Below are 19,970 nucleotides of genomic sequence, written 5' to 3'. Positions count from 1 at the left end.
CATTAAAATTCAGATCTCACTTAATTGCTTTAAAAAATAAGTGCATTCTAAAGCAATATTAAAGCAGTTTTTAAAATCACTTTTACTTTTATGCATTTGTTTTGTGTAAGTTTTTTAAAATAAGAGCTATGTTCTTGAAGTAATTATTATTGGTTTTCCATTAAGATATATGTAATAGAACTAAGAAAAAATATGTAACAGAACTAAGAAAATACACACTTTCCTTCTTCAAAACAGATAAATTCATATTTTGTTGAAATATACATTTAAGAAAAATGTTATGGAATCCCTCTTATGTAATGACTGATATGTTTTTCTCATTTTAGTAAGCTGTCATTTTTCCATGAAAATTATATATGTCGGAGCTGGGAAATGAGCCAGGGTCAAGTGATTTCCAGGAAGTACAGAAAGGTGCTTAGATATGCATTTTTTTTGCAAGTCAGCATTCTTCCTCTCTCCAATTAATATTCCTCTAACATCTTTCATCCACTTCCATAGATTACTGTGATAGGTCTTCCTTCTAAAAATTAGGTTCGTGCTAGAGAAAGCCTTTTCACTTATTATTCAGACTATCTTTTAAAGTGCACAGCAGATCATTTGAGGTCTAACAGTTCTGTATCTTATTGTAATAGATATAAATTTACTCTATGAAAATTGTTGAATGTACATATCAGATTTCAAGGAATAGACACAGGAGATGGTAGTAAATTCATAGAACATATTCATAGTTGAAGAATTCTGTTATCAGAATCAACAAGCTAAGAGGTGCATACTGCCTTTTGGAATCAAGCCCAAAATGAGACTTTTCACTAATACATAGTTTTACTGTAAGTAAGAAAAAATCTCACTTTCCTCACGATTGCATTTGTAACATAAAATAGAAATAAAACCCACTAAGAATTAAGACAGTGCAGGTGTTAGGTGATATCTCATTGTGGTTTTAATTTGCTTTTCTCTAATGATTAGTGACTTTGAGCATCTTTTCATATGTCTATTGGCCATCTGTATATCCTCTTTAGAGAAATGTCTATTTAGGTCCTCTGCCCATTTTTTTTTTTTTTTACGATTGTTTTTTGGTGTTAAGTTGTGTGAGTTCTTTAAAAAAATATATGTTTTTATTGATTTCAGAGAGAGGGAGAGAAAAAGAAACATCAATGGTGTGCCGAAACCGGTTTGGCTCAGTGGATGGAGCGTCAGCCTGCGGACTGAAAGGTCCCAGGTTCGATTCCGGTCAAGGGCATGTACCTGGGTTGTGGGCACATTTCCGGTAGGAGATGTGCAGGAGGCAGCTGATCGATGGTTCTCTCTCATCGATGTTCCTAACTCTCTATCTCTCTCCCTTCCTCTCTGTAAAAAATCAATAAAATATATTTAAAAAAAAAAAAAAAAAAAAGAAACATCAATGGTGAGAGAGCATCTATTGGCTGCCTCCTGCATGCCCCCTACTGGGGATTGAGCCTGGAACCTGGGCATGAGTCCTGACCAAGAATAGAACCCAAATGTGACTTCCTGGTTCATGGGTTGATGCTCAACCACTGGGAAACATTGGCTGGGCAAGTTGTGTGAGTTCTTTATATATTTTGGTTATTAATCCCTTATTGAATGTATCATTGGCAAATATCTTCTATTCAGTAAATTGTCTTTTCATTTTGTTGATGGTTTCCTTTACTGGGCAAAAAAATTTTTTTTATATAGTTCCACTTGTTTATTTTTTCTTTTGTTTCCCTTGTTCAAGGAGACATATCTAAAAAAAAAATATTACTAGGAGTGATGTCAATAGTGTACTGCTTATGTTTTCTTCTAGGAGTTTTATGGTCTGAAATCTTGCATTTAAATCTTAAATCCCATTTTGAGTTTATTCTTTTATATAGTACTAGAGGCCCGGTGCACAAAAATTTGTGCACTGGGGGGGGGGGGGAGGGGGGTCCCCCAGCCCAACCTGTGCCCTCTCGCAGTCTGGGACCCCTCAGGAGATAACGACCTGCTGGCTTAGGCCTGCTCCCGGGTGGCAGAGAGCAGGCCCAATCCCTAGGTGCAGCCCCTGGTCAGGCTCAGAGCAGGGCAGATTGGGGAGTTGGGGCGCCGCCCCGTCATGCACAGAGCAGGGCAGATCAAGGGGTTGGGGCACTGCACCCTGTCACACTCAGGGCAGGGCCAATGGGGAGGTTATGGCTCTACCCTGTCACACACAGAACAAGGCCCGTGGAGGGGGCTTGGGGCGCCACCTTCTATCACCCACAGAGCAGGGCCGATCAGGGGGTTGGGGTGCTGCCACTGTCACACTCAGGGCAGGGCTGATGGAGAGGTTATGGCTCTACCCTGTCACACACAGAGCAGGGCCCGTTGGGGGAAGGGGGTTGGGGTGCTGCACCCTGTCACACACAGAGCAGGGCCGATCAGGGGGTTGGTGCACCACACCCCGTCAAACACAGAGCCACAGGGCAATCAGGGGATTGGGGAGCTCCTCCCTATCAAGCACAGAGCAGGGCCGATCAGGGGGTTGGTGCACCACACCCCGTCAAACACAGAGCCACAGGGCAATCAGGGGATTGGGGAGCTCCCCCTATCAAGCATAGAGCAGGGCTGATCAGGGGGTTGGGGCGCCTTCCCCTGTCACAAACAGAGCAGGGCAGATAGGGAGGTTGTGGCCCCACCCCCTGTCACACACAGAGCCACAGGGCGATCAGGGGGTTGGGGAGCTCCCCCCTGTCACACACAGAGCCGCAGGACGATCAGGGGATTGGGGAGCTCGCCCCTATCAGGCACAGAGCAGGACTGATCAGGGGGTTGGGGCGCCTTCCCCTGTCACAAACAGAGCAGGGCAGATAGGGAGGTTGTGGCCCCGCCCTCTGTCACTCACAGAGCCGCAAGGGATCAGGGGGTTTGGGCGCTGCCCCCTGTCATGCTGATCCCAGTGCTGGGAGGCCTCGCGGCTCCGCTGATCCTGGTGCTGGGAGGCATATTACCCTTTTACTATATAGGATAGAGGCCTGGTGCATGGGTGGGGGCTGGCTGATTTGCCCTGAAGGGTGTCCTGGATCAGGGTGAGGGTCTCCACTGGGGTGCCTGGCCAGTCTGGGTGAGGGGCTGAGGGCTGTTTTCAGGCTGGCGGGTGACTGAAGCTCCCAACTGCTCCTTTTTTTTCTTTTCTTTTTTTCTATTCTGGGCCAGCTTTAGCTCTGAGGCCTCGCTGCTGAAAGCAGGTTTCTGGCCTTTACCTTCTGTATTTGATACAATGTTGCAGTCCGGCTGGCTGAAGCCCGGCTGACTGAAAGCCAGTTGCCGGGAGCCGGTCCATCCTTGCTGCTTGACACAGTCGCTGCAGAGAAGAAACATCTGCACAGCATGTGTTTCAAGGGACCTGGCGTATATGGCATACTGTTCTTAATATGTTTGCTCCCTTTAGCACTATGTGTTTTAACCAAGGTCACCTCTCCGAGAAAGGTTGTTTTCCCAGGTAGGGATTTTTCCTTGAAGTTAAGGAGGGGATAAAACCTCTTAACTAAGTACCAGGCGGGTAGTTAATCACTTTAACTACAATCACCCTTAAGCTACATAATCTTTACTCCCTGGAATGGAGATAAGAAACGCCCTAACCTTTGCAATAGAAATTGACAGGATTAAAATCAACTGGTATAAATACAGATGTAACAAGACAACAAGAGAGAGAAGCTAGAGAGAGAACCTACACACAGAACCTAGAGAGAGGACTTGGCTGGAGATCAGAGACAGAACCTAGAAACAGAACCTAGCGAGAAAACCTGGCAGGAGAACCTAGAGACAGAACCTAGAGACAGGACTTGGCTGCAGATCCTAGACAGAACCTAGGGACAGAACCTGGACACAGAACCTAGAGAGAGAGCCTAGGGAGAGAACATGGCAAAAGATCCTGGACAGAACCTGGCTACAGAACTTCACTGGAGAACCTAGACAGAACATGGCAAAAGAGTCTGGATAGAACCTGGCTAAAGAACCTGGCGACTGAACCTGGCTGAAGAACCTAGAGACAAAACCCCGGACAGAACCTAGCAAGAAAACATGGCAAGGGAACCTGACTAGAACCTGGCGACAGAACCTGACTGGAGATCTGGGCTAGAACCTGGCTGAAGAACCAAGAGACAGAACCCAAAGACAGAACCTAGAGATAGGACTTGGCTGGAGAACCTACACACAGAACCTAGAAACAGAACCTAGCAATAGAACCTGGCTACAGAACTTGGTTGGAGATCCTAGACAGAACTTGGCTGGAGATCCTGGAGGGAGAACCTCGCCATGATGATCACCTGAATGCAGCCTCTGAGTCCTTCCTTCTTTGCTGACTCTGTCCACACGTATGGGGAACCCCTGGACCCACTGGGGCAGTTCCTAACCAGAACTCCGACCAGAACTTTGGCTGGAGATCCTGGCTATAGGTCCTGATGACTAGGCTGCTGATCAACTGAAGGCTGTCTTCGTGTCATTCCTTCTTTGCCGAATCCGTCCACACCTTTGGGGACCCCTGGACCTGCTGGGGTTGGATCCCAGCATCCGAACAAGACAATAAACATCAGATCCTCATCAGACTCTCATCAGATCCTAATCAGATCCTAACCAGAACCTAGCAGGAAAACATGGCAAAAGATCCTGGACAGAACCTAGACAGAACATGGCAAAAGAACCTGGTGACTGAACCTGGCTGGAGAACCTGGAGAACCTGGCTGGAGAACCTAGCGAGAGAACATGGCACCAGAACTTGGTTGGAGATCCTGACCAGAACTTGGTTGGAGTTCCTAACCAGAACTTCGCTGGAGATCCTGGAGGGAGAACCTCGCTATGCTGATGAACTGAAACCAGTTTCCATGTCATTCATTCTTCGCCGACTCTGTCCACACCTTTGGGGATCTCTGGACCCATTGGGGTTGGACCCCAACAGCCAGTTTCTAGGGTTTTGTTTAGCTTCTATATTTGCAACATAGTTGCTTAGAGTTGCAGCTGAGAGGCCGGCAAGTCAGGCGGGGAATGTTCGAGTTCGCCATCACTGGAGCAAGCAAGCCTCCCTGTTCACTTCAGTGCATGGCTGCCGGCCGCCATCTTGGCTGACAGTTAATTTGCATAAGGATATGCTGATTAGCCAATGGGAAGGGTAGCGGTCGTAAGCTAATTACCATGTTTCTCTTTTATTAGTGTAGATAAGAAAGTGGTTGTTTCATTTTTTGCATATATATATATATACTTTTTTTTTCAAAACCACTTATTGAATGGACTGTCTTTACTCCCTGTATAGTTTTTCCTCCTTTGTTATAGATTAATGGACTGTATAGGCATAGGTTTATTTTTGGGCTCTCTATATTCTGTTCCATTGATCTATTGTCTACTTTTATGCCAGTATCATGCTGTTTTAATTACTACAGTCTTGAGAATAGTTTTATAACAGGTAGCATGATACCTCCAACTTTGTTCTTCTTCCTCAAGATTGCTTTAGCTATTCAGGATATTTTGCAGGTCCATATAAATTTTAAAATTATTTATTCTAGTTCTGTGAAAAAATATTGGTATTTTGATAGGTTTACATTGAATCTATCAACCAAAGGACTTGTATGCATGCATATAAGCCAAAACAATGGACATGGACAACGGAGATGAGAACATGAGTGGGGCAGGAGGTTGGGGGTTAATGGGGGGATGAGGACACATTTGTAACACCTTAACCAATAAAGAAATTTTAAAAAATTGTTTGGGGTAGCATGGACATTTTAACAATGTTATTTCTTCCTATCCATGAGCACACTATATGCCTCCATTTATTTTGTATCTTCTTCAATTTCTTTATGCAATGTCTTATTTTCCAAGTACAGGTCTTTGACCTCCTTGGTTAAATTTATTTTTAGGTATCTTTTTAATCCTCACCTGGGGATATGCTAAGAGAGAGGAAAGGAGAAGAAAGGGAGAGAGAGAGAGAGAGAGAGAGAGAGAGGAAGAGAGAGAAAGAGAGAGAAAGAGAGAAAGGAAGGATAAACACTGATCGGTTGCCTTCTGAATGTGCCTGACTGGGGATCACACCCAAAACCCAAGTATGCGCCGTGCCCTGACCAGGAATAGAACCAGCAACCTTTTGGTGCACAGAACAACACTCAACCAACTGAGCAACCCTTGCAGCTGATATCTGAATATTAATTTTATATCATGCTAATTTACTAAATTTATTTATCATCTCTAATAGGTTTTTTAGTGTGCAATCTTCTCTATATGTGGTATCATGTCATCTGCAAATAATGACAGTTTTACTTTTTCCTTTCCAATTTGAATACCTTTTATTATGCTTTTTCTTGTTTGATTTCTGTGGCTAGAACTTCCAATACTATATAGAATAGAAGTGGTAAAAGTTGACATCCTTGCCTTGTTCCTGATCTTAAGGAAAACACTTTCAAGTTTTAATGTTAACTGTGGGTTTGTCATATATAGCCTATATAGTGTTAAGGTATGTTTCCGCTATTCCTACTTTCCTGAGAGTTTTTATCACAAAGTGAGTTTGTCAAATGCTTGTTCTGTTTCTATTGATATGATCATCTGATTTTCATCCTTCATTTTGTTTATGTGGTGAACCACATTAATTGATTTGTGAATATGAAACCAATGTTGCATCCCAGGATAAATACCACTTGATCATGGTGTATTGCTGAATTCAATTTGCTAATATTTTGTTGAGGACTATTCTTTACTTTTTAAGCTTTTTTTTTTGCAAAGTGCTACATGATACCATAAAATAAGTAATTAACTTTGAAGAAAGCTGGCCCTAAACTGGATTAGTTACCTCTGCTGTGTATTCCCATAGCACACATTTTATACTAGAATATAATTTTTTCTGTGAGAGCGGAGACTTTATCTGTCTTCTTCACCATAGTTAACTCTAATTAATTCTTCCTTTTCAGAATAAAGAAACCATTCTGTAAGTGTGTGTTAGGTGTAAACATACAAAAATCTCTACTATGGGTTTGAAGTAGATCAGCAAAAGAAGCCTAAGATATGAGTCGAACAGAACTGGGAAGTTACTAGTTAGCTAAGTAAAACCAAGGAAAGTTGCTAATTTTTATGTGGTTGAGTTCATTTTATCCCTAAAGAGGTAATAATAATATCATCTACCTCACTGTGTTAGGAGGATTAAAGGAGTAATTCCTCACACAGGCTTCATATCCAGAACTTACTCAATGAAACTGTTTTTATCTTCTCTGTTTTCTCTTTCACCATAATTGAAAAATAAAATTTTAGCAGGTACAAAATAAGCTTTGGTATAACTGAAATGCTTTGATTAAAGTGGTATATTTCAAAGGTGATGAGTAGATTACTAGAGGCATAGTCAGCTAAGTGTGCACATCTGATTAAAAGATACAATCAAGATTGGCTCGCTTATACTGTTAAAGAGACTCTCCTGTTATTTTCCCTTAATCCTCTTTATGTATCAACTGCAAAAGAAAAGTTACCACTAGAGATATATTTTAACTACGGAGCAAAAATGTGTGGGCAAAGTTGATTTAACACTTGCAGGTAAATAAAAGTCATCGAATTTATCATAATGCCTCTCTTTAGATTAAGAGGTGAACCTTATAATGATTCTGAATGTCTGAGTCAGTGGCTCTCAACCTGACCCTATCAAAATTAACCAGGAAAGGAATATTGGAAAATACACATACCCTTTGCAACAGTTGCTAAAAATATAGAAAAAGACTCCAGTATAGAAGCTAGCTTACTAAAGCCAAAGCACTATTAGAAATGGTAAATAATACAGCAAGTAGACCCAATTCCATCCAAAGCAAGCTCAACTGATGAGTCAAATGTTGACTAAAACTGAAGTTATTAATATGGCCCTAATTTGTATAAGTACTATAAGTCTGGTTTGCTTGTTAATTTTGTTTTTGTGTTGGAGTAAATCTATGATACTATTTTTTAAATTCTTTTTTTAATTTTTTTTAATTTTTAAATTATAATTGGCATACAATACTATATTAGTTTAGGTATACAACCCAGTGACCTGATATCCATATAACCTATGAAGTGATCACCTCAATAAATCCATAACTTGTCTGGAACCACAGGTAGCCACCACAACATCATTGACTATGTTACCCATGAGATACTTTACATCCTCATGTCTATTTTGTGAATACCAATTTGTGCTTCTCAATCCTTTCACCTTTTTTTACTCAGAGTCTAAACCCCCTTCTAGCAACCATCAAAATGTTCTTTGTATCTGTGAGTCTGTTTCTGTTTTACTTGCTCATTTATTTTGTTCTTTAGATTCCACAGATAAGTGAAATCATATGGTATTTGTCTTTCTCTGTCTGATGGATTCACTCAGCACCACACCTGCTAGGTCTATCCATGTTGTCACAATTGGAAAGATTTCATTCTTTTTTATGGCTAATATTCCATTTCAAATATATTATATCTCATCTTCTTTATTCTTTTGGCTATTGATGGCACTTAGGTTGCTTCCATATCCTGACTATCCTATATAATAAAAGCCTAATATGCAAATAGACCGAATGGTGGAACAACCAGTCGCTATGATGCACACTGACTACCAGGGGGCAGATGCTCAATGCAGGAGCTGCCCCAACCTGCAGGCCCCAGGCCAGCCAAATCCCCCTGATTGCCCTGCCAGTGCCCCACAGAGGGAGGCGACCCATAGCGGTGGCAGGGAGCAGGGCCAGCCAGCGGGCAGCACCAGGCCAGCAAAGGCGGGTGCCAGCGGGGGCCCCCTGATCTCCCCACTGGTTGCCATGCAATTGGCCCTGATTGCCGGCCAGGCCTGGGGACCCTACCTGTGCACGGATTTCATGCATCGGGCCGCTAGTTGTAAATAATGCTGTAATGACCATATGAATGCGTATGTCTTTTTGAATTAGTGTTTTGGGTTTCTTCAAATAAGTGCCCAGAAGTGGAATTGCTGGAACCTTTTTGTCTCTTGTTACAGCCTTTGTTTTAAAGTCTATTTTATCCAGTATAACTATTGCTACCCCAGATTTTTGATTCATTTTTATTTTCATGAACTATCTTTTTCCATCCCTTTTCTTTCAGACTGTGTGTATTTCTTTTATACAGCATATGTTTGGGTCTTATTTTCTTATATATTCAGACATCCTGTGTCTTTTGATTAGAGCACTTAATCTATTTGCATTTAAAGTAATTGTTGATATATATGTACTTATTGCCTATTTATTTATTTATTTATTTATTTATTTATTTATTTATTTAGATCCTCAACCGAGGATATGTTTATTGATTTGAGAGAGAGGGAGAGGGATAAAGAGAGACATCAATCTACCATCTCCCGCATGCACCTGACTGGGGATTGAACCTGCAACCTTTTGGTCTAACAGTCCAACTAACTGAGCCAAGAAGCCAGGCCTGCCATCTCTTATATAAAAGGCCTGTGGCCATCACAGTGTCACGCTATAATGACCAAAGAGCAGCAGCTCTCGCAGCGGGGCACTAGCTACTAGCAGCAGAGAGTTATGAGTGGCGGAGGGCTACAAGCGGCGGAGGGTGGAGCAGCGAGCTATGAGTGGTGATGGGCGGGGTGGTCAGCTGAGGCAAGCAGAAGCAAGCTATTTTAATTTTTTTTTAAAATATATATATTTTATTGATTTTTTTTACAGAGAGGAAGGGAGAGGGATAGAGAGTTAGAAACATCAATGAGAGAGAAATATCGACCAGCTGCCTCCTGCACACCTCCTACTGGGGATGTGCCCGCAACCAAGGTACATGCCCTTGACCGGAATCGAACCTGGGACCTTTCAGTCCGCAGGCCGACGCTCTATCCACTGAGCCAAACCTGTTTGGCAGAAGCAAGCTATTTATTCATGATTTCGTGCACGTTGGGCCTCTAGTTTTATTATATATTTGATCTTTATTTTTCTTCTTCTTTTTAAAAAAGACCCTTTAACATCTCTTGTGATGATGGTGGTGGTGAACTCCTTTAGCTTTTTCTTGTCTGGGTAGCTCTTTATCTGTCCATTGATTCTAAAAATAGCCTTGCTGAGCAAAGGAATCTTGGTTGTAGGTCCTTGCTTTTCATAATTTTGAACATTTCTTGCCAATTCCTTCTGGCCTTCAAACTTTCTGTTGAGAAATCAGCTGATAGTCATATGGGTACTCCCTTGTAGGTAACTAACTGCTTTTCTCTTGCTGCTTTTAAGATCCTCTCTTTGTCTTTACCCTTTGGCATTTTAAATATGATATCTGTTGGTGTGGCCCTCTTTGGATTTATCTTGTTTGGGACTCTCTGCTCTTCCTGGACTTGTGTGTCTATTTCCTTTTGCCATTTTAGGGAAGTTTTCTGTCATTATTTTTTTTCAAATAGGTATTCAATTTCTTATTCTCTCTCTTTTCCTTCCACCCCGCCCCCCATGATGTGAATGTTGATATGCTAGAAGTTATGCTTCATTACCTCTTTCATATTGTTGGTTTTATATTATTAGTTATTTCTCTCTTCAATTTTGGGTTGATTCTTATTTTCCTTCTAACTTTCTTCCCTTTTCACTTGTTTCTTAATTTTCCATTTTATCTTTTTTTATAATATAATAATTTACAGTTATTAACATCTCTCAAAGTACTATTTTAGTTGCATCTCATAAGCTGGATAATGTTTCATTATTATTCCATTTTAAGTATATTTAAATTTATATTTTGATTTATAATTTGCCCATGAATTATTTTTAAGTATGCCTTTTAACTTTCCAATGTATGAATTATCTGTTTTTTTATTTATAACTTAATTATGTTGACATCAGAAACAGTTCCTATCTCCTACTAAACTAAGAGCTATCTTTATGTCAAGATCCTCAATATGATGTCATTCAACTCCCCTATCCTGTGTACTTCTGTCCCAGTCAAGTCAGGCTTATCACCATCTTTAAGCAACTTTAAGTTCATATCCACCTCCATGTCTCCAATTATTTTTAATTGGACTAATAAATTCTCTTCATCACTGAACATGCTTTTTATATTATGATTATTAAATTAGCCCACTGCTTCCCTAGCTGCCTTTCTCCTTTGATGCATTATTTTTAATCCATAGATTATTTATTTTGAAACTTCTTTAAGATTCTAAAATTTTTGCATGTTATAAAATTTTAAACTTATACTAAGATTCAGCAATGGATTTGTGTAAATATTACCTTTCGTTATGTGCTTTCTCTCACATTCTCTGATGTTTGTGCCATGAGCATATATTGCATTTATATTCAATGGAAGAAATAAAGAATCTGCTCCTCTCACTATATAATAGAATTGAGTACTAACTATATAACATTTACAATATAAGCCCTTTATTCACATTCTCATTTAGTCCTCAGAAAAACTCTGTGTGAGAAGCATTAAATTGCCTCTATTAGTTAGGAAGCTGAAGCTGAAACATGTAAGTGGCCTTTTCAAGGTCACACATCTAAAATATAGTGGAGATGGTTTGGACCTGGGTCCATCTGACAATGGAGCCAAGGTTCTTAACCTCTATATCATACTGGTTTCAAGAGTTTCTAGATTCTCTAAGTATTGGGATGGTTGCCAAGTAACTAAGCAAAGAGATGATTTGGGAATCAATTCAATACTGCTGTAAAATATTTTAAGATCAAATTAAGTGAATTAGCATTTATACTAGGGTAGTCAAAAGAAAATTTCTATTGGTACTGTAGGTAGTTATCAGAGAAATAAACACTACCATATGCTATTTTTGATGAATGTTTCTGTCAAAAAATGTCAACCATAATACAAGGAAGAAATGCATTTTTTTAAGATATGAGAACCACGTCTTAAGAAGAAAGGACCTTTTTTAAAAAGTCTTGTGTGTATTAAGAACTTTATTATACCTGAAGATTAACTGAGTGGAAAGTTTATAATACGCAGGAGAATTTGTGGTCAGAGGACTTTGCACTACATAATTCAGGGCAAATAGTATCTTAGGTATCACTCCTTGTTTCTCCTTTTTCCTTCTAACTCTATGCACCAATTCACCCATAGATCAGAGGTTGAATAATCAGAAATCCTCCATGCCTATATAAAGAAGGTGGGCAAGCCATCCTTCTCTCCTTTTTTCCACTTTTTGAAGGATTGGAAGAAAAAATTTTCTCTCATCACCATCATTACCACCACAATATAATAGCTACAATTTATTAACTAGCCACTACATGTCATGCATTATGTTAAGCAATGTTTGTATTATTTGCAAATTTCACAATGACTTTTCTTATAAATGAGCAATCCAAGATTCAGAGAAATAGTTCTTTGATTTATCCAAGACCACAAACTTCTAACCCATGGGTTAGTGAGTACAGTTGGATGGAAGAAAGGAGGAGCCAGGAGGGATAGTGAAGATATTACTTGCCATTAATCACACAGCAGAAATGGGATTCAAACCCAAATGTATCTGACTCCAATAATCTATATTTCTACCCAATTTGTTTGACTTTGAACAGGCAAAAATAGAGAACTAAGCAATTAAATTCTAGAAGTGACATTAAAATTCAATATCCTTCACTGAGACATTAAATTGGTAAATTATCATATTCTAATTTTATGTAATCAATTTTTGTTATATAATTTGTGTTTTCAATAATATTATTTAAATATAAATAATATAAATGAAAATATAATATAAGAAAATAAATAATATAAAAATATTATAAGTGTAAATCCTGACCCCCGTTTAGTATTATTTTTAAAGTTAATACATTAAGATATCATAAAATTCCACCAATGGGCACAATCAAAACACTATGATTAGAAATGAGAATTTTGTTATGAAATTAACAAGTAAGTTATTTATCCCTACTAATGAAGTAATTGCAAGGATTTTCTCTCGCCACTGAATTTATTTCGTTATCCTGGCAGAGATATCTTAGACTCTGCAATGTTCTTGTTCTGATGATACAGCTGCTTACAGTAGTTTTATTATTCATTCCCAGGAAACATGTCCAGGAAGCAGAAGTCAAATCACATTTGAAGGCTTTGTTTCTGGTGTATTATATTATATTATAAAACTTATTAGGCACTAAAATCCATTATTTAAAAAGGACCTGAAATAAAAATAGAAAATGAATCAATTTTTTATGTTAACATAACATTTTCCCTTTATTTTACTTTATTATTTTTCCCATCACCATTATGAATTTTTAATTCATATTTTAGAATCTTGTAATTAAATATTTGTCTCTTTTTATATTAGAAGGATTATAACAACATAACTTGCCTATGACTACCCAATGGCTACACAGAAAATAATCATGTCATTTTGTCCAAAGGGGATTTTAAGAATTAAACTTGTCCCTGCTTAAATTCGCCTTCTAAAACTTTTTATTTTTATTTTTTTTGCTTAGGCTAATAATTGTGTATTAGTCAGTGTAATGATTTCATTCATACATCATGACTCAATCAATTTCAATTCAATTCAACAAAAAATCATTGAGTATAATATGCAAGGCACTGCTAAGCTCTAAGGAAGGAAAAAAAAAAGATGAGTAAGACTCTGAAAGAGACAAGGTAGCAACTATGAGATAAAGCAGGGAAAGTAAGATCAATACCATAATAAGGATATAAAGTGCTATGTAATCACTGTGTGGCAGCAATTGATTCCAATTCAGTATATGTGCAATGGAAAAATTGGAAATGAAACTAACATTGAGTAGCTACATTGAAAATATCCCATGTCTTTATCTACAGACATTTTATTCAGTACATAGCAAGTGAACAGGTATTATGAAATTCAGCTTAGTTTTTAAAATACCCTGAATTTATTTTCTTTCAATAGCTGTAATATATGATGCCTAATCCTATCTAATAAAGAGGGAATATGCTAATTGACCCTCATACCATCGCAAAGATGGCGGCACCCACAGCCAATAAGGGGGGGATATGCTAATTGACTGCCCCCACCCTCAAAGATGGCAGCGCCCACAGCCACAAGATGGCAGCTCCCAGTCACCTCAACCCCGCTGGGGTGGCAGATGCGAGGCAAGGCCAGGCGGGCCTGGCCACTTCGTGTGCCTGCCTCCAGAGTCCCCCAGTTCCTTTAGACCCCAACTACCCAGGGCTTGTGCTGCCAGCTGTGGCAGCAGCAGAGGTGTGATGGGGCATCGCCTTCCCCTGATCACAGGGTGGCCTCCCGCCCCTGAGGGCTCCAAGACTGAGAGGGGACAGGCCAGGCTGAGGGACACCCATTCAGTGCATGAATTTTCATGCACCAGGCCTCTAGTATTCAAATAAAAGAAATCTTGTCCCAAAATAAATAAAATAAAAAGTTTGCAGGCTCATAAAAGATAAAATTAACATGACTTGAGCAGAATGATGCCAACCAAAGCACCATTGTTCTTGGTTGATGATTACTTCTCCTCAGCATGGGTTCCTCCTCAAGTGTGTCTCAAAGTATGCCTGAGGGTTGTGGCTTCTCTTGCAGGTATAAGGGCTGGAGAATCACCTTGATGAATCACTTAGCAATGCAGCAGCTTCTGGGGCTTTGCACACCCTGTTTTCTCAAAAGCTTTCTTCCCATCCTGTCTCTATTGTTGCTGGGTGACGACAACGTTTAGGTCCAAGCTTGGACATCACCTCCTCTGGGACATCTTCTCTGACTCCCCTGAAAGATACATACACACTCTAGTCTGCATTAAGGATCCCTCTTCAGTTTTCTAATTGCACTTTGTCTACTGACCCCATCATTGCACATTTGAAATTATTTACTTGTCTTTTTCTCCACAAATCTGCAATCACTTTGCAGGCAGGGACTGTGTTTTATTCAGCCTCTTGCACAGTATTGTGACATCATTGGTGCTCATTATGGATTGAAATGTATCCCCCCAAAAATCTGTGAGGAGTCTTAATCTCTGGTACTCAAAAAGTGACCTTGTTTGGAAATAGAATCATTACCGATGAAATTAGTTAAGAAGTTAATACTGGAGAAGGGTTAGCCCCTAGTCCTATATGACTGGTGTCCTTATAAGACAGCCGTGTGAAGACAGAAATACAGTAAGAAAGCAATGTGACCATGAAGGCAGGGATTGGAGTTATAGAGCTGCAAGCCAAGGGGAGCCACAGATTGCTGGCCCTGCCGACACCTTGATTTGGCACTTCTAGCCTCCAGTACTGTGAAACAATGAATATGTTGTTTTAAACCACCCAGTTTGAAACTTTGTTACAGAAGCCCGGGAAAATAGTGCAGTGCTCAATAAATTTGAATGGACCAATGGATGACTTAGGAAAACCCACTGGAAACAGCTTGGCTAGACTTGCCAGTTTGTGGGGTGGGGTCTCAGGGAATCACTAGGGTGAGGCAAACAGTGATAGTCAGGTGATGGAGACTCAGATATGGTGCTTGCCTGCCTACTCTGTGGGGAAAGGGTTCGGCAAAGGAGCAATGAACTCTGCCAGCACTTCTATCCGGGTGAAACTGGTCCCTCCGGTTCTCACCCTGATATCAGACTCTTTAGTTCCTCCACATACATTCTGGATGCCTTTGGAGATCCTGCTCCAGCACTGAGGCTCAGAGGGAGTAAGTCAAGTAATTCTGCTCATGAGCCCTTTAAGAGGAACTGCCTGCAACTCCAGCAGCCTCCATTACACTCAACCACAATCTCTGTTGGTTTTAACAGCCAAAAGTTATTGGGACTTCTCTTCCTGGTACTGGAACCCTAGACTTGGGGGTCTGGTGTGAGTCTGGGAACCATCAATCCTCAAAGAGTCTTTTGCAGCCAAAATATCCCTCCTGATTTTTGTCTACCACACGTGAGTGTGGGACCAGCCTGTTCTGTATCTCTGCCCCTCCTGCCAGTCTTGGTGTGGCTTCTTTTTTATATTTTTAGTTGTATGACTTCCATTCTACTAAATTTCAAGTGGTTCTGAATGATGATTGTCCTGTAGTTTAGTTGTATTTTTTTTTTTTTTTTTGTGACTGTGGGAGATGAGAGTACCATATTTACCTTCGCCACCGTCTAGACCAGAAGCCTCTTGCTTCTAATTTTGATCTAAACAGAGCTTCTTTCATTTTTTTTTTTTTTGGCCATTTGAAGTCACAAGTTTTATTTGTCAGATTCTCAGGTTTTTCTTTTGTTCTCAAATACTCCAGATGCAATTTTCTGCCTGGCTATCTCCAAAACTGAATATAAGTAATTCTATGAAAACATTTTGTACCTATATTTGCCTCTTTTTATATAGTCCATATCTTGATAAACCTTCATGCCTGCATTAAATTAGTTTTTTACACTTAGGAAAACTTGAGAATGTGCATGTCTCAATATCTAAGACAGGAGAGATGAGAGAATAAGGCTCTGTTTCATGCGCAAGCTACTAGAAAGAGCCCTGTTATAGTACTTAGGTGGTGGCATGTGGTTTGGGCTTGCTGATTTTGTATATTGCTATCACTTAATGGCAATTTCATGTGGTGGTCATTAGCTTGGGATTTGTTGTCAAATACAATTGATACCAAATCTAGTTCTGCACTTAATAGCTTGAGTGAGTTACTTACTTAACCTTAGTAAACTTCAGATTCCTCATCTATAACATGGTATAATAGTAGTCAAACTTATGAGTTATTGTAAGAAAATAATTACATAACGTATATAAAATTCTTGGCATAGTTCCTGTATTAAAGTCTTAATAAAAGTTAATCATTAGATGCACAAGAAAATCCCTTTTATTTGGGATCGAATTGTTTTGCAGAGCAGCATCCTCTGGAATAAAAACTGCATTGTGTTACAAATGAAAAATATAAATCTATTATGGAAAAAAATATTTTTAAATTATGCCCTAAAATGCAAGAAGAAAAATGGAAAAAAAAATCTACTCTTGGTGGACACAAAAATTGCATTAATGAGTCAAAAGACTCACCCACTTTTTCCCTCTTTACACAGGCTAAAAGGAGAGATGAGATTCTCCAACTCTTAAAAAAACAAAGAGAAGAAAGGATCTCGGTGAGGCTGATAGTAGGCATTTGGATAAATCTATCTGGGTGAGGGGTGGTGAACTATCGAAAATTCTCCAAGATTGACCCCTTGAATCTAGATAACAAAGTCCTGAGCCTTTTATATACCAGAGGGGGGCAGGGTATAGACATCAGATAATTTGGCAATCCTTGATAAACCAAAGATATCTCCAGGGTGTGCCAGCTCTGATGCCAGAGAAATTAGATGCTATTGTCAGTGAGCTGATTATCACATAGTTTAAAGCTGCAGTATTAACATGGGCTACTTCGGTGCTAATATTTGTTTTATGATGATTGATCTTACTTAGATCATGCAAAAACAAATGCTAAATGATGATAAACAAACTTAATAAAAACTACAATAGCACCCTGTAAACTTATGAATGTATAAACTCTCCTGAATGAACCCCAAATTCCCTAATCTGGAACATTTCTGACCCCACAGTCCCCAGATTTAAGAAACTAGCCTGTATAAACTCTGTGATAATTTTACCTCAATATTTTTTCAATTAAATTTCAGTCAGTGCAAAAAGTAACACATTTCCTTTTTGATTTTTTGTTTTGTTTAGAAAGAACTGGTCTCCCTTCCTTATAAACCAAAGAGCAAAGTCTGCAAAGCAAAGTAAGTTTACTTCTGTCAAATATTTTTACTTTTTTAGTTACCCCATAAAAGCACTTATTTTCTTACTCACTTTGCCCCCCTATACTCAAATCTTCTAAAAACCCACCCACTGATTTAGAGATTTCTTGCCTTGAATAAACTTTCTTCTTTTCTATATTAAAGCCTGTGTGCCCACTTCCATATCTGTGAAATATGCAAGCATAAGTTAGTGTAAACAGGAAAGCAAATCAACCTTGTATCTCTGTACACATTCTCTCCCCTCCTTTCTTAACCTGGGCTATTGTATCCACCTGCTAGTGCCCTCTCCACTCCCCTCTCCCCTCCCCACACCTAGCCCCACCATCCTTAGCAAATCAATAGGTCTTCTATTGTCAGTGCTGACACCACCAATGGCATATCTGTTGAATCTAAATCCATGTAGCAAGGGCTTTACCCTCACAGTGATGAGCTAAAAGCCTTATCCCTAGAATAATATTAGAGCAGGACCAGGCACCGGGTCCAGAACTATTGAAAGGAATCCAGCTGCCACTAGTTAATCAGTTAAGAACTCTCAGGTGTTTTTTTTTTTTTTTATTATGACTGAAAACCAATGTGGCTAACTCAACATTTATTTTAAAAGTATTTATTTGCATAATACCTTCAGGGAAGAACAGTTAGAAAGTAATAGAATTTTTATTCTTATCCCATTGGTATTGAGGCTGACTCCCTTTAATGTTATCAAATGTTATTAAAGAAAAATTAATATATCTACACTAATTTTTAAAACTGGGGAAAATGGAAAAATCATTCTGTCACCTGGCTATATTGTCCACACAATGCTCAGAAACTTAATTTCTTGCATTTTAGCCAGATGATTAGATGTAACTTCTAAGGAGGAAGCAAAACTAGTCTAATGAAGATTCACTTGATTCAAATAATGCAGTGATTCCCAAAGTGGGCGCTACCGCCCCTTGGTAGGCACTGCAGTGATCCAGGGGGGCGATGATGGCCACAGGTGCATTTGGGGGCGATGAGTAACTGCTATTAAAATTTTAAAAAAATTAATTTCCAGGGGCTGAGTAATATTTTTTCTGGAAAGGGGGTGGTAGGCCAAATAAGTTTGGGAACCACTGAAATAATGAATAAAGACTGCTATTTGAGTAGCATCAGCAGATATCTCTGGGTGCCTCAATTTCTGTACATATTTTTACAGGAATGGTCAGAACATTCCTTACTACTACCCATGTTGATCCAAGAGTAAAACATATTTCATAGCTTACTTTTTTTTTTTTTTTTTGTATATCAGCTTGCTAATTCTCCCTCCTCTGTCCTGAGGCCTTGCATTTCTTTCCATTTCACTGTGACAACTTCTTCCTCTGAGCTTCTTAAACTATAACCATCTTTTGGCAATTGATCACGCACTGCTCTGTGCCCACATTCTATTATTATTCAACTGATATTATGTCTTGAGTTGTTATTTAACTTTTCACATACCTTTACCTTGTCTATGACTGTATTGTAAGCTCCATTAGAAACTGGGTCACCCAAAGTGCCTAGCATACTCCCTACATGTAGGAATTCAGAAAATATTCAGAAATATGTTGTTTAGTATTAGTTAATTTAGAAAGTGATGTTTTTATACTGTACATTAGTTTATAACATTTTTTTAAATTTTGAAATATTTTAGACACATTGTAAAATACTTTAATTTTGCCCTCTTTTAGCTCCCTCCATTCTTTCCTATCTGTCCCAAACCCCTCTGGGTACACAGATACAACCTTACCATCCCTTATCCAACAGATATTAAGACAATCCAAATCCCCTACTGTCAGAAAGAAAGAACTAGAAAGTGTGTACAGAGTAAGATTTTAGTAACAATATGTTTATTATCCACTCCAGGAATATTTGCATAATAGAGAACTGACTAGAAGGAACAATAGATAATCCATCATAATCAATTAGCAATGATGAAATCTCCCAAGTTTGACTCTTGGGTGAGCAAAACATATTTAGGGTTAGGAGGTCTTCTCTCATGCCCTTCAAATCACACTTTACAGTAGAATTACAGCTTCTCCCACATATAAGCTTACACTTGGTTGCAAAATCTAATGCATTGTCAGAATCCAAGACAGTAAATCTTTATTGGGAAAACTTTTGAAAGTTGTTTCCATGCTACTTTGTGTTCACAACTACAGAGTTCTGTGTGTGGGAACTGACCTATGTTACTGCCAACAGGAAAGTGATTCCAGAGTCCAATAAGGAAGACCAAGAAGAAGTCAAAGCCTTGAACTAAATTGATTGACACATCTTAGAGGATGGCTCACTTAGATCTTCACTTTTGAAACAACCTAGTCCTACATCAGGATCATTGGAATCATTTGTTAAAATAGGCAAAGAAATAAAAATTAAGTATGCAGACTTCCA

The 19,970-nt window shown here is 39.1% G+C and overlaps 1 protein-coding gene across 1 annotated transcript in view; it reads left to right on the top strand.

Moving 5' to 3' along the window:
* Positions 1–19,970, top strand: part of HOATZ (HOATZ cilia and flagella associated protein) — a 46,801-nt gene extending 26,831 nt beyond the window's left edge. Inside the window, exons 5-7 of the mRNA XM_070425947.1 lie at positions 16,875–16,934; positions 17,515–17,567; positions 19,782–19,970. Coding sequence (XP_070282048.1) covers positions 16,875–16,934; positions 17,515–17,567; positions 19,782–19,839 — 171 coding nt within the window. The 3' untranslated portion in view covers positions 19,840–19,970. The remainder of the gene's footprint in view (positions 1–16,874; positions 16,935–17,514; positions 17,568–19,781) is intronic.

The sequence above is a fragment of the Myotis yumanensis genome, unplaced genomic scaffold (assembly GCF_028538775.1).
Source record: "Myotis yumanensis isolate MYYU_CA2020_CCGP unplaced genomic scaffold, mMyoYum1.0.hap1 SCAF_10, whole genome shotgun sequence".
NCBI lineage: Eukaryota > Metazoa > Chordata > Mammalia > Chiroptera > Vespertilionidae > Myotis > Myotis yumanensis.
This window is presented reverse-complemented; position numbering and strand designations above follow the sequence as displayed.